The sequence below is a fragment of the Microtus oregoni genome, unplaced genomic scaffold (assembly GCF_018167655.1).
Source record: "Microtus oregoni isolate MIOR12 unplaced genomic scaffold, Mior012 000023F_ref0000262, whole genome shotgun sequence".
Taxonomy (NCBI): domain Eukaryota; kingdom Metazoa; phylum Chordata; class Mammalia; order Rodentia; family Cricetidae; genus Microtus; species Microtus oregoni.
This window is the reverse complement of record NW_024543082.1, coordinates 8,258,150-8,272,088: the sequence shown is the minus strand read 5'-3', so window position 1 is coordinate 8,272,088 and position 13,939 is coordinate 8,258,150. Positions and strand designations below refer to the sequence as shown.

Below are 13,939 nucleotides of genomic sequence, written 5' to 3'. Positions count from 1 at the left end.
AACAGTTTGAAGAGAGTTTCCCATGCCAGGACTGGGTCTTTTGTTAGTTAGTCTATGACTCTTGGGGGGAATGTTATCACCTCAAGTGGTATAACTTTCTTTAGTTACTATCATCTATCTATCTATCTATCTATCTATCTATCATCTACCTACCTACATACCTACCTACTTACTTTTCTATCTGAATATTATCTCTCTATATACTTACATATACATAATTCTGATTAACCATCAAACAAGATGATTCCCTATGGCTTTTCCAAACATCCATAGTATTGTCTACTTCCCTTACCTTTTCTGTATTGCTGTCCCTTCCACTGTGGTAGCTCCAGTTTCCCCCATTTTCCCCATTTCCCCTTCCGTAGCATAGCACCTGTGCTCTGCTATTTCTATTTCTATTTCTAGAGCTCTTCCACCGCTGTGATCTCTTTTTATTTTTTTTGTTTTCTAAATTTTAGCATATATTTTAAATATAATTTAATCTGGATCCTCACTACTTTTGTTTTTGTGAGCAGTCTTATATTTTATACACATTGATTTGGTACAAGAAATGATATTAAAATATAACTTTCATATTTAATATAATAGATATTCATCTTAATTTTTAAAAGTAACAAGACATGGTGGGAAATGCAAGCTGGTACAACCCCTTTGGATGTCAGTGTGGCGATTTCTCAGAAAATTAGGAAACAACTTTCCTCAAGACGCAGTAATACCACTTTTGGGTATATATCCAAAGGATGCCCAATCGTGCCACAAGGACATGTGCTCAACTGTGTTCATAGCAGCTTTGTTTGTCATAGCCAGAACCTGGAAACAACCTAAATGCCCCTTGACTGAAGAATGGATAATGAAAATGTGGTACATTTACACAATGGAGTACTACACAGCAGAAAAAAAAATGACAGCTTGAATTTTGCAGGAAAATGGATGGAGCTAGAAAACATTATTTTGAGTGAGGTAACCCAGACACAGAAAGACAATTATCACATGTACTCACTCATACATTTTTAAACATAAAGCAAAGAAAGCCATCCTACAAACCACAATCCCAGAGAATTTAGACAACAATGCAGACACTAAGAGAGACTTACATAGATCTAATCTACATGGGAAGTAGAAAGTAGAAAAAGACAAGATCTCCTGAGTAAATCAGGAGCATGGGGACCTTGGGGGAGGATTGAAGGGAACAGGGGAGAGGCAGGGAGGGGAGCAGAGAAAAATGTAGAACTCAATAAATAATAAAAAATTATACAAAAAAGTAACAAGACAAAACTGTGTTTTGAAAAAAAACATTTTTATTTGTGAGTATGTACATATACCCACAGCCATCTGAAGAAAGTGTTGGCTCTCCTGGAGCTGGAGTTGCAGATAGTGTGATCCTCCATGTGGGTGCTGGGAACTAACTCTAGCTATCTACAAGAGCAGCAAGGTCTCAGCCACTGAGCTCTATCTCCAGCCTCCTATTTTTTAAATTGTGTGTAGGGTTTGGTGCTAAAAAGTAGGAATTAGTAGGAGTTTATAACCTATAATATAATGCTTATATTTCCATTTACAGTTTTAGCTCTTAAATAAATACTTTTTGGGTTGGCACATTGTTTAGAATCAGAATAGTTTACCCCATGCCGTAGTAGTGCTTTGATATTATCGTCTAGAATCTGAAATTCTCTCTTTTCTGTTTGGAGACAGGTTCTCATTATGTCCTCACTTTGTAACCCTGGCTGGCCTGGAACTATAGAGACCAGGCTGGTCTTGAACTCACAAAGCTCTGTCTGCCACTATGGTCTGTCATCTGGATGACAGCAAATACTTTAAGCTACATTTCAGATAAAACTATTAACTTTAAGCAGTTAGTTTTTAAAATTTAATTTCTTTTTTAAAAAAGAAAACAATCTTTTTCATTATACATACCAATCAAAGTTTCTACTCCCTCCATTCTTCCTATTCCCTCCACATACCCCCCCCCCTTTTCTGAGAGGGCAAGGCACATTTAAGCAGTTAGTTTTAAAAATAAAAATGATACTTAAAACCTCTAAGCATAACTTTCACTCTCCTCTCGCTCTTCTGTGCACACACACACAACACACACACAACACGCACACATTTTAGATAAAGAACATTTGGGGCTCGAAAGGTGGCTCAGTAATTAAGAGCATTGGCTACTCTTTCAGAGGTCCTGCTTTGGATCATCAGCACCATGTAGTGGCTTATAATTGTCACTCCAGTTCCAGGGTGTCTGTTGCCCTCTTCTGGCCTCAGTGAACACTGTGCATAGACATGTTGCACAACCATACATGCAGGCAAAACATTCATATGCATAAAACAATAGCATAGTAAATTTAAAATAGAATTCTTTTAAAGGATAAAATCATGAAATGTTTACTGAGACTGTCCTAATAATCATATTTGGTAGAAATTTAACTTTAAAACAGGATACAAATTTATATAAGTTTAAATTGGTTTGTTCTTAGTGTTTTGATATCTAGTATCAATCTTTTGAAATATTGGAAAAGTAATCTCTTAACAGTGCTGATACATAATTAGAAGAATGACTTTAATAGTATTTCTGACTGTTTTGGAAGAAAGCTTAAATTTTCCTCTAAATGACAACAAAATCATTAGTGCCCTCTACCACCATACTTTCCCACAATTGTGTAGCGTTCCGTTCTTTCTGAAGAATAGTTTTCCCCAAGAATTGTTACCAACTAAATGATGTGTTTCTGAAGCCTTAGTGTACGAGTTCTTTTAAGACTCTAGCTCTCTCCCTCTTCTCCGTCCCTCTCCAGTTCAGTTCCTGGCATCCAGCTAATCTGTAGTGGCGTTTCAACTGTATTTTAATAAATAAAGACTACCTGAAGATCTGAGTAAAACAGTCCCACTGGTCAGCCTTACAGACCAGATTATAGTAACACACACCTTTAATCTCAGTAGCCATAATGGCACACACCTTTAGTCCCAGCCCTAGAGAGGAATATAAGAAGGGGGAAGGCAGCTCTCAGACACAGTCTCCCTCTGAGATTCCCGGAGGCAGAATTGCCATTTTTGAACTGAGTTTGAGGTAAGAGCCAGTGGCTGGCTGTTGTGCTTTTCTTATCTTCAGGTTGAACCCCAATTTCTGACCCTGAGTTTTTATTAATCATGCTTCACTAATCCAGTTCTCTTTTCCTAAGGTCTAGGTCAACTAAACTCAGACTTATTCCAAACTACAAACATAATTTATTCTTAACTCATTCTGCAGATCCACGTAACCGTCAAGGTAAAGTTGTAGTTTGGCACTTTGGCTGTGTCTCCTCCATGTTTGGTTGTTGCTGAGGAACTGTTGATATCTCATTGAATGCCTTGTATCGTTTCATACATTTCCTTCCTTTTTTTTTATCTTTTAAACAATCTCCTCTTCCATTTTTACTTATCTCCGCTGATTTTGAACACTGAGTTCATGTGTCTTTGACTCCCATCTTCTCATCCTGCTTGGTAGCCTATTCATCAGTGCACTCAGATTTTAATTTTTTAGCTTCTTTGTATTCTTGGCAGTCAATTTTATGAGAATAGGGACTTCATTACATTTTATTTTTTTCCTAGTGCAATACTAGGCATAAAATAAATATTTGCTGAATAAAAAAAACAATTACATCTTACCTGAGATATATTTTCAAAACTTTATTGATACATATTTTTCTCCATCAGAATGAATTTTCAGCTCTGTAATTTTGTTGACAACCAGAAAAAGAGATTACAAGTCTCAAATAAAGAAATTGGAGAATTCTTTTGGGTATGACTTTGGATAAATGTGTTCTCACTGTTTTCAGCAGGAGGTTTGCATCTCCTTCAGTTGGCCTGAAGTTTGACATGAGGCCTTTTGCCTTATTTTCAGTTTTATCCTGCTAGGACATATTATTTCAGAAAAATAAAAAGATACTTTTGCTTTTAAATTTTGTTCTAAAGTTTAACTTTTAAATAAACAAAAATCATGTATTCATTTACAGAAATGACTTTTTATTAGAAATTTTGCTTTCATTCTGGCATCTATCGATCTATAGTGAATCAAGTATGTTATATTTTTTAAAAAATATATAATTTTATTTATTTATTTTTTTATTGAAAAAAAAATTTCTGCCTCCTCCCAGCCTCCCATTTCCCTCCCCCTCCTCCTACTCCTCTCTCCCTCCCCCTACTCTTCTCCCTCTCCTTCTCCAAAAAACATATTATGGCCTTCCCAACTGTAGCCTAAAATATAGGAACAGAAAGTAGATAATATATTAAAGGATATTGTACAAAATTGAAAAAAAAATATATATAATTTTTTCATGTGCATTGGTGTTTTGCCTGCATGTATGCCTGTGTGAGGGCATCAGATCTTGGAGTTACAGACAGTTGTGAGCTGCCATGTGGGTGCTGGGAATTGAACCCCAGGTTCTCTGCAAGAATAGTCAGTGCTCTTAACCACTGAGCCATCTCTCCAGCCCCGTACTTTGTCTTTTATGTAGGGACAGTTTGACTAACAGGACAAATAGAAAGCACGTGTTTAAAATCAATGATTCTTCTTACGTGTTTAAAATCAGTGATTCTTCTGGTGTGTTTGACTCTTTCTGAAAGACAGGACACTTTTCTGTGAAGTTTATTTCCACATGTGATTCGCATCTTTTTTCCTGGTTGAAAATTTCTAAGTGTTTATTAGCCTTGGTCAGTAGGAGCTAAGTGGGACACACATAGGAGAAACTCAGCAGAGATTATTAGGGAAATATTATAGGACATAATATATTCATATTCTTTTAAAGAGAGTTAATGATACTTGGAATGTATCTAAATTACATATTTGTTATTTTTTTAAAAATTATACATTTGAAACAAAAAGTGTAATATTTTCCAAATACTGTGATTACCTTATGATTTTTTAGGCCAGTAATATTCTAATTGTGTGATAATTTATTCACTTAAAAATTAGCTTTGCAAAAGGAAAAAGAAATCTGTGTCTCTTGGGACGATAATGTTCTTATCTGCAGTAAAATGGGAATTGGGCTTTACTACATATTTTTATAGTTCAGTAATCTTTGGTGTTCTAGTTATTCTTTATTTTGTTCTGTGGCATCTGTTCATAGTAGTAGAGTGCTTTCTGGTTGAAAAGCAAAGTGTTAGAGACGTGTCAGGTTATGCCTTGAAGCTTTGACAGCTTGGGGGACCTTCAAGGTCTGCAGCACCTCAGGGAATGCAACTTGTAGCACTTGGTGTCTGATCTTCTAAAATAATTTTTGTTTGAATGTTGGTTTTTCTGTTCTAGGAAGGAATTCTGAGTTTGTTATTTGATTTACATTTCATACTCAGCTTACATTTGTTTATCTTTCCAAAATTTCAGTTTCCCTTTTCTGATTTTTTTCTCTCTTCAAACTCTCCTAACACCACAAGTAACATGAGAGTGGGATGCGAGGGCCTCTGGCTGCAGCCTCAGTTACATTGTCACCCACCAGGGTTCATCTGGTGAGTCTGGTCCTTCCTTCCCACTCCACGAGCGTCCCTCCTGAAGCTGCCAGATCCCTCTCCCTCACAGCGGTCAGCTGCCATGGATGGGCCAGGTATATGAGTAACTGTGCTTCTGTGCCAGTGACTCCAAACAAGCTGAAGGAATTGGACAGTCATTTATTACTCAAAAGAACATTCTAAGCAATATTTTTTCCTTGCTGATTTTTTTAGGCCAGTTTATCTTTTTCAGCATTGTTTAGTACTAAAATTTTTTGTATATAACCCCTTTATTTTGAAAGAAAAATGCTTATTTTAGGTACTGAACACTTGACGCCATCTTTAAATTATGCTATTGTTAGATACTTAAACAGAGGTAAGAAATGGTAGTTGGCATTTCTTTTTTTTTTAAGATTTATTTATTATGTACATAGTGTTCTGCCTGCATGTGTGTCTGCACATCAGAAGAGGGCACCAGATCTCACTATAGATGGTTGTGAGCCACCATGTGGTTGCTGGGAATTGAATACTGGACCTCTGGAAGAGCAGCCAGTGTTCTTAACCCTCTGAGCCATCTCTCTAGTCCCCATTGTAACTGTTTTTTTTTTTTAAATGGTTGTTGTACTAGAAATAGATATTCAAGGATTTCCTGAAGTACCTACCTGGAGAAGTACTTAGTTACCCATAATTCACTGTTACAGAATGAAAAGCAAATGCCCAAAGACAGCAGGCAGTCAGGAAAGAGCTACTTAGAAGAATTGGGAGGTTGGGTTGCTCAGTGTTTAAAATAGAAACTCATTTACAGTTAGTATTTGTGGCCGATTTTGTTTGTCATTTGTGTGTGTGTGTAAATGATGAGGGAGGACTGCTCACGTGCACACACTACAGCACATCTGTGGAGGTCAGAGGGCAACGTCGATGTGAGATCTGGGAATTGAACTCGGGTTTCCAAGCCATCTCACTAGTCCTAAAGCTCTAACATCCTGCATCTTTTTGAAAAAAAAATTTAATTAATTAATTAGTTAAAAAAAACCTATCTTTTCTCATTTTACATACCAATCCCAGTTCCCACTCCCTCCACTTTCCCTCACCTTCCCCCATCCCATCCCCCATTCACTCCTCAGAGAGGGTAAGGCTTCCTTCCCATGGGGAGTCAACAAAATAGCACACTGCTTTGAGTCAGGACCGAGGCCCAACCCACTATATCTAGGCTGAGCAAGGTATCCCTCCAAAGAGAATGGGTTCCAAAAAGCCAAAACAAGCAGTAGGGATAAATCCTGGTCTGATTGCCAGTGGCCCCACAGTTGGCCCCCACCATACAACTGTCGCCCACATTCAGAGGGTCCATTTTGGTCCTATGATGGTTCCTTCTCAGTCAGGCCAGAGTTGGTGAGCTCCCATTAGCTCAGGCAAACTGTTTCAATGGGTATACTATCATACTTGCATCTTATATGGTCTGGAATATAGTGAAAGGAACATAATGTAAAACATAGTAAAAGTAAATAGTACTTCTGAATATTCAACAAAATTCAGTGAAGTTGACCTTTTTAATTAAGCAAAAGTACTTAATCCTTTTCAAAATATATCCCTTATTTCCACAAAATATCAGCAAAGTATGTTAGCTACATATTTGTTATAGTTAAGGGGAGGTGGGGGTATCTGATAAAGGAGAAACAAGAGCACTTTACAAAATGATAATTATCCGTTGATAACAAACACCTGTCTGTACTCTCTACCCTGCTACTGGAGAGGCTGAAGCCAAATGGATTGACTCTCAAATTGGGGCCTGCTTGGACAACAAAATGAGAACATGTCTTAAAACAAAACAAAATAAAACAAAGCAGTAGTTGGGGCTAGAAAGAAAGTTTAGTGTTTAAGAACATTTGCTGCTCTTGCAAAGGACCCAGGTTTGGTTTTCAGTACCCACATCAAGTGTCTTATAACCATCTGTAACTCCAGATCCAGGGCAGCTGACTTTCCACTATACACAAGTAAAATAATTACATACGTATTTTAAAAATACAGTAGCAAAACAAAATAAAAACAAACAAACAAACAAACAAACAGAAAAAATAACCAAACTTCCCCTGCCTCTGGCAAATGAAAACAATTGACTTGAAAATCTCAGTGGGGTCAAGTTATCTTTCCCCCATCTCCTGCGCAGGAGTCAAACCTAGACTTTGCACGTGCTAGTCAGAAAGTGGTCTTGAGGACATCTTTATAGTGGGTCGACACATTACTCGTTCACCATGAAAGCTGAGTAATCAAGCCGACTCTGCTCCTGGTTTTTGATTATGAAGGTACAAGACATAAAGACATACAGTATATGTGATATAGAGTCCACCAATTTAGAAAACTTTAAATATTTAAAAGTACATTTCTAAACATTTAACCTATCTGCTGACTCACTTGCTGCTATTATAATATTAATATAAACATTGCTGTAAGTATAAGAACTGTTTCATTTGTGGAATGTAGCATTACTGTGGATATAATCTGAATGTTGTCTTTCTTATTGGATGTAGCATTCATCATTTGGTGATCACAAGTGTTTATCAAGGACCTTTCTGCTAAATGAAAACATAAATTTCATGGATTAGTTTGTGGTGATATGTGTTTTTGATAAATACTGGAAAAAAGCTTTTTTTGAGAAAAATTGGTTAACATTTAAGTACTGCCATAGTATTTGTTAGTAAAGTTAAAGATACAGTCACATGGTGATAATCTGTCCCATAATTTGTAAGAAACAGTAGTTTTCGAAACAAAAGATTGTATCTACTCCAAATTTTGAGTTTCCGTGTGTTGAATTCTGACTGTTACAATTCTAAAAGAGCTGACTTGCACTAAAGTGACAATGTTTGAAAATTCAACTTCATGGGGCACATTTCTTTCTTTTCTTTTTCTACCCCCCCCAAAAAAAAACCTCTAGTACAGTACAGTGTTTGTCATTCTATGTGGCAGGATACCCAGAGTTATATTGACGGATATCCTGCGAACGGAGTTAGGAAGAAAATACTTAAAGGTCCCACCTATATCTGAGGCCAGTTTGAGTGGTACAGCCAACCTGAAGTCAGATCAACTTTCTTCATCATCTGATGGCAGCTTAGAGTCTTGTCAGAATGTAAATCATCACAAGAGCTTTTTATCTGAAAGGTATGTCTAGTGGTAACTTTACTAAAATATATATCTATTTATTCTCATGTACCTGATCTTTCCTCCCAGATACATTATTGTAAATGTAAGACAAATGTGCTTTAATGGCTGTTGTGACTTTCCCCCACTGGGTAGAATGGCTTTGGAAGCAGCAGTTTATGGCTCATAATCAGAATCAAAAGTCTATTCTTGTATTTTGAAAAAATGGACACAAACCCTGAATGAAACTTTAGTTACCTGTTTTATTTATACCAAATATATTTATTTGGTATAATGGAAATAATTCCACTTCTCTTTTCTTTTCCCTTCCTGTTTATTCTTCCACCTGTCTGCACATTTCTCTGTGAATTCATATCCATCAACCCACTTGTCCGTCCGTCCGTCTGTGTTTACTCATCATGTTTATACCAGGAAAACTGAACCTTGCTTTTAGTGCTCGATAGATATTTATTGAATAAATTGGTGAACACAATGCTATCACGAATGATTTGCAATAGCTGAATTTGTTTAACAAGTACAGCTTACTATACTACTTAAAAATAGATAGATGTTAACAAATGCAGCTTACTGTACTACTTTGTCAAAAAAGCCTGAAGATGCTCAATTAATGAATTCTACTGAATTTTTTTTTTTTTGAGAGAATTTCTGTTCTGTAGCCCAGGTCTTGAACTTGTGACCCTTTGTCTTGAGTGCTGGGCTTACTGTGTACACCACCAAGTTTGACTTCTAGATTTTTTTTTTTTTTTGGTTTTTCGAGACAGGGTTTCTCTGGTTTTGGAGCGACTTCTAGATTTTTTAAATGTTCACTTGCTGTAGAATAGTCAAACTTATTTCCTGCTTTTAGTCTGTAGAAATCAGAGCTTTTGTTTCAGCGAAATTTCTTCTGGTAATAATGTTCCCCCTAAGTATCATCTTCAAGGTTATATTTTCACTGTAAACCTCAAACTTACGGTTCCCCCATTAAAGACTTGTAACAAGTTTCTTAACATTTTTTAACAACTTGTATCTTTTAAAAACTCCTTATTTCTTATGAACTTCTGAATTTTTCATATTTGTGTTCTGATTCTTGAAGTATCAAAAATAACTTTTGTAATTAGTCTCTGTTCTATTCTTTTCTGTTGCTGTGACGGGATCTCCTGGGAAAAGCTACTTAGGGGAAAAAGGTTTACTTTTAGTTCATAATTCCAGGTTATAGTCCATCATTGTGGGTAAGTCACAGTGACAGGGACTTGGAGCAGCTTGTCACAGCACGTCCACAGGCCAGACCAGGGAAAATAAGTGCATGTATGTTCATGCATGCTTGCTTGTGTTCAGCTTATCACACCACGTCCATAGTCAAGACCAGAGAAAAATAAACACATGTATGCTCATGTGTGTTCAGCTTGCTTTTCTTACCCTTACATAGCTCAGGACCCCTTGCCTACGGAATGGTGCCTTTCATAGCAGTTGACACCATTAAGACCTTCTGCCACAAATGTGCCCACAGGCTTACCCAGAGTAAACAGGACTTCATTGAGGCACTCTTCCCATTTTTATTCTAGATTATATCAAGTTGATAATTAAAGCTAGCCAGACAGCCTCTTCTAAAAATTGTCCCTTCTCCAATAAGCGTTTCAGTGTTGGGCTTGAGAGATGGCTCAGTGGTTAAGAGCACCTACAGGACTTGGGTTGGGTTCCCAGCACCCACATACAGTTCACAACCACCCATAACTCTAGTTTCAGGGGATCAAATGCCCTCTTCTGACTTTCGTGAACACCAGGCACTCAACTGGCACACAGAGATACATGCAAGCAAAATACTCAAGCACATAAAATAAAACAAATATAACAAAAATTTAATTAAAAAAATTTCAATATTATTATTGAATATATAATTAGAGATTTTAGAAATGCATTTATCACTTATTTATTTTATTTATTTATTTATTTATTTATTTTGGTTTTTTGAGGCAGGGTTTCTCTGTGGTTTTGGAGCCTGTCCTGGAACTAGCTCTTGTAGACCAGGCTGGTCTCGAACTCACAGAGATCCGCCTGCCTCTGCCTCCCAAGTGCTGGGATTAAAGGCGTGCGCCACCACCGCACGGCTTATCACATTATTTTGCAAGTGAAACTTTCCTTCCCTCTTTTCTTAAAATGAGTCATTTTGAAAGGAGAATTCAGAGTACTTAGTGGGAATGGATTGATTTAGAGCTATGCCATCACTTTAGTAGATATGTCCCAATACAACTGTGTGATACAAGATGAACACAGACTATACAGAACATAGGCATGTGTTGTAACCACCCTCTTCATGGGTATGTAGAAAGTATTTAGAACTTCCCAGAGACACTGTCCTAATTATTGTTATTATTGGTCTGTCATTGTAAAGAACATGGGAACATGCTAGCCCTTGTTATATGGAGCATCAGTGCAAGTTCAGTTGTGGGTGGAGGCGTGCAGGCTGTAGCCATAGAAACCAAGGTGCACGCCATGATGCATGTGAGCAAGTGTTATATGAAGATTGAAAGCTCTGCTTTAGCCTTATCCTGCCGAGGACAATTATATTCCTTGTTACAGACAACTGGAGTAGAAGTATGTGGGGAATAAAATAATCAGAAATCGAGAAATGATAGGAAATACCCTGTTTATCCCTGTGATAAACAGGGACCTTAAATTATCTACTTTAGGTAGTGTATTTGCTTATTCAGCGTGACAATTTTCATTGTTTTTACATATAAACCTTAATTACTACACTTTATATTAGGTCTGGAGTAATTTTAACCTTACATTTATTCTAGCTACTCATTCTCTTCCTTTTAAATTCATTTAATTATTCCAATTATTCCTGTTTTCCCCAATTGTTTTTATTCCTGTTTTTCCCAATTATTCCAGTTACTTCTGTTTTCTCTAACTCCTTCAAATTCATGACCTCTTCTTTAATTGTTATTATTTTGTATAATATTATACATATACACACACACATATGTATGTATGTATAAATGTAACCTGCGGATTCATTAGTCTTTCTTATTCATTTTTCACTCATTCATTTTTCTGTCATACATACATCCTGACCGCAGTCATTAGTGTTTCTTTTGTGTGCATATGTTTAGGGCTAGTGACATGGGATTGCATAACCTATAGTGGCTCATCCCCGGAAAGTACTAAAACTCTTTCTCTCAGCAGACATCAGTTGCTTGTTACACTTCATCTGGGGAAGGATCTTGTGAGATTTCCGTTTTTCACATTAGCATTTGAACTGGTGGTGTCTTTGTTCAGATCTAGTTTAGGCAGCCATATTGTTGAATCTCATGGGTATATTGTACCTGTCATATGGATGGAGAAGACATCTTGCAGCAGCAGAAGTTCTAATCCTCTGGTTTTTACAGTCTTTTGTCTTCCTTTTATCATGTTCCTTGAGCCTTAAGTGTAGGGGTTGATTGTACATGCACCAGTAGGTATTGGGCACCCCTTCTTTGTTCTCTGTCTTGTACCCTGTAAAGATTTGTCACTTGTATTGCTTTAATAAAATGGTGATTGGCCAGGAGCAAGGCAGGAAGTATAGGCGGGATGATCAGAATAGGAGAATTCTGGGAAGAGGAAAGGTTCAGTCTGCAGTCATCACCCAGATGCAGAGGAAGCAAGATGAGAATGCCTCTCTGATAAAGGGACCAAGTCACATGGCAAAAACACAGACAAGAATTACGGCTTAATGTAAGATATAACAGTTAATAAGAAAGCCTGAGCTCATAGAGCAACCAGTTTATAATTAATGTAGGTCTCTGTGTGGTTCTTTGGGACTGAACGGCTGTGGGACTAGGAGGGACAGAAACCTCTGTCAACAAGTCTTGGCTTTGTAAATGGTCTCTATCTGCTGCAAAAAGAAGCTTCTCTGATGAGGAGTGAGAACCACACTCATCTGTGGATATTATGATAAACATTTAGAATGCAGTTAAAAATCATACTGGCTTAGGAAAATGATAATAGTAGCTTCTCCTCTAGGGTCTGTGACCTCACCAGCCACGGGTAATTTTTTGGAGAGAAGCCATTGCCTTTTAGATTTTTTTCATAGAAAAACATTTTCTTTCTTTCTTTCTTTCTTTCTTTCTTTCTTTCTTTCTTTTTAAATATGCACTAGTGTTTTGCCTGCATAGCTGTCTGTGTAAAGGTGTCAGGTCCCTTGGAACTGGAGTTGGTAGTTGAGAGCTGGTATGTGGGTGCTGGGAATTGAACCCCGATCCTCTGGAAGAGCAGCCAACGCTTCCAACCACTAAGACATCTCTCCAGGCCCCCCACCCCCTTTTATTTTGGTTTTTCGAAACAGGGTTTCTCTGTAGCTTTGGAGCCTGTCCTGAAACTAGCTCTTTTAGACCAGATTGGCCTCGAACTCACAGAGATCCGCCTGCCTCTGCCTCCTAAGTGCTGGGATTAAAGGCATGTGCCACCGCTGCCTGGCCAAGTATGTGATCTTATTACTGAGCCATCTCTCCACTATTACTGTGAAATCTTTTTATATATGTGTGTGTGTGTGCTCTTATTTGCCCCCATCCCTCTTTTGCTGGTCCCCTTCTTCCTTCAAATATCTTTTTTTCTTTTTTTTTTTTATTGAAAAAAATTTTCGTCTCCTCCCCTCCTCCCATTTCCCTCTTCCTCCTCCCACTTCTCTCCCCTTCCCCCCACTGCTCTCCCCCTCCCCCACTCCTTTCCCTCTCCCTCTCCAGTCCAAAGAGCAGTCAGGGTTCCCTGACCTATGGAAAGTCCAAGGTCCTCCCCCCTCCATCCAGGTCTAGGAAGGTGAACATCCAAACTGGCTAGACTCCCACAAAGCAGTACATACAGTAGGATCAAAACCCAGTGCCATTGTCTTTGGATTCTCATCAGTCCTCATTGTCCGCTATGTTCAGAGAGTCCGGTTTGATCACATGCCTTTTCAGTCTCAGTCCAGCTGGCCTTGATGAGCTCCCAATAGATCAGCCCCACTGTCTCAGTGGGTGGGTGCACCCCTCGTGGTCCTGACTTCCTTGCTCATGTTCTCCCTCCTTCTGCTCCTCATTTGGACCTTGGGAGCTCAGTCCAGTGCTCCAATGTGGGTCTCTGTCTCTATCTCCATCCATCGCCAAATGAAGGTTCTATGGTGATATGCAAGATATTCATCAGTATGGCTATAGGATAGGGCCATTTCAGGTTCCCTCTCCTCAGCTGCCCAAGGAACTAACTGGGGACATCTCCCTGTACACCGGGAGCCCCTCTAGAGTCAAGTCTCTTGCCAACCCTAAAATGGCTCCCTTAATTAGGATATATACTTCCCTGCTCCCATATCCACCCTTCCTTTATCCCAATCATTCCATTACCTCAA

The 13,939-nt window shown here is 38.1% G+C and overlaps 1 protein-coding gene across 5 annotated transcripts in view; it reads left to right on the top strand.

The window, feature by feature from the left end:
- Senp7 (SUMO specific peptidase 7) overlaps positions 1 to 13,939 on the top strand; it is a 94,091-nt gene that overhangs the window by 37,023 nt on the left and 43,129 nt on the right. For 2 of the 5 annotated variants that reach the window (XM_041673249.1, XM_041673248.1), the window contains one exon: positions 8,413 to 8,604. The exons of the other annotated variants lie outside the window; for them this stretch is intronic. In XM_041673249.1, the coding sequence (XP_041529183.1) occupies positions 8,413 to 8,604 (192 nt within the window). The remainder of the gene's footprint in view (positions 1 to 8,412; positions 8,605 to 13,939) is intronic. 5 annotated transcript variants of the gene reach the window in all.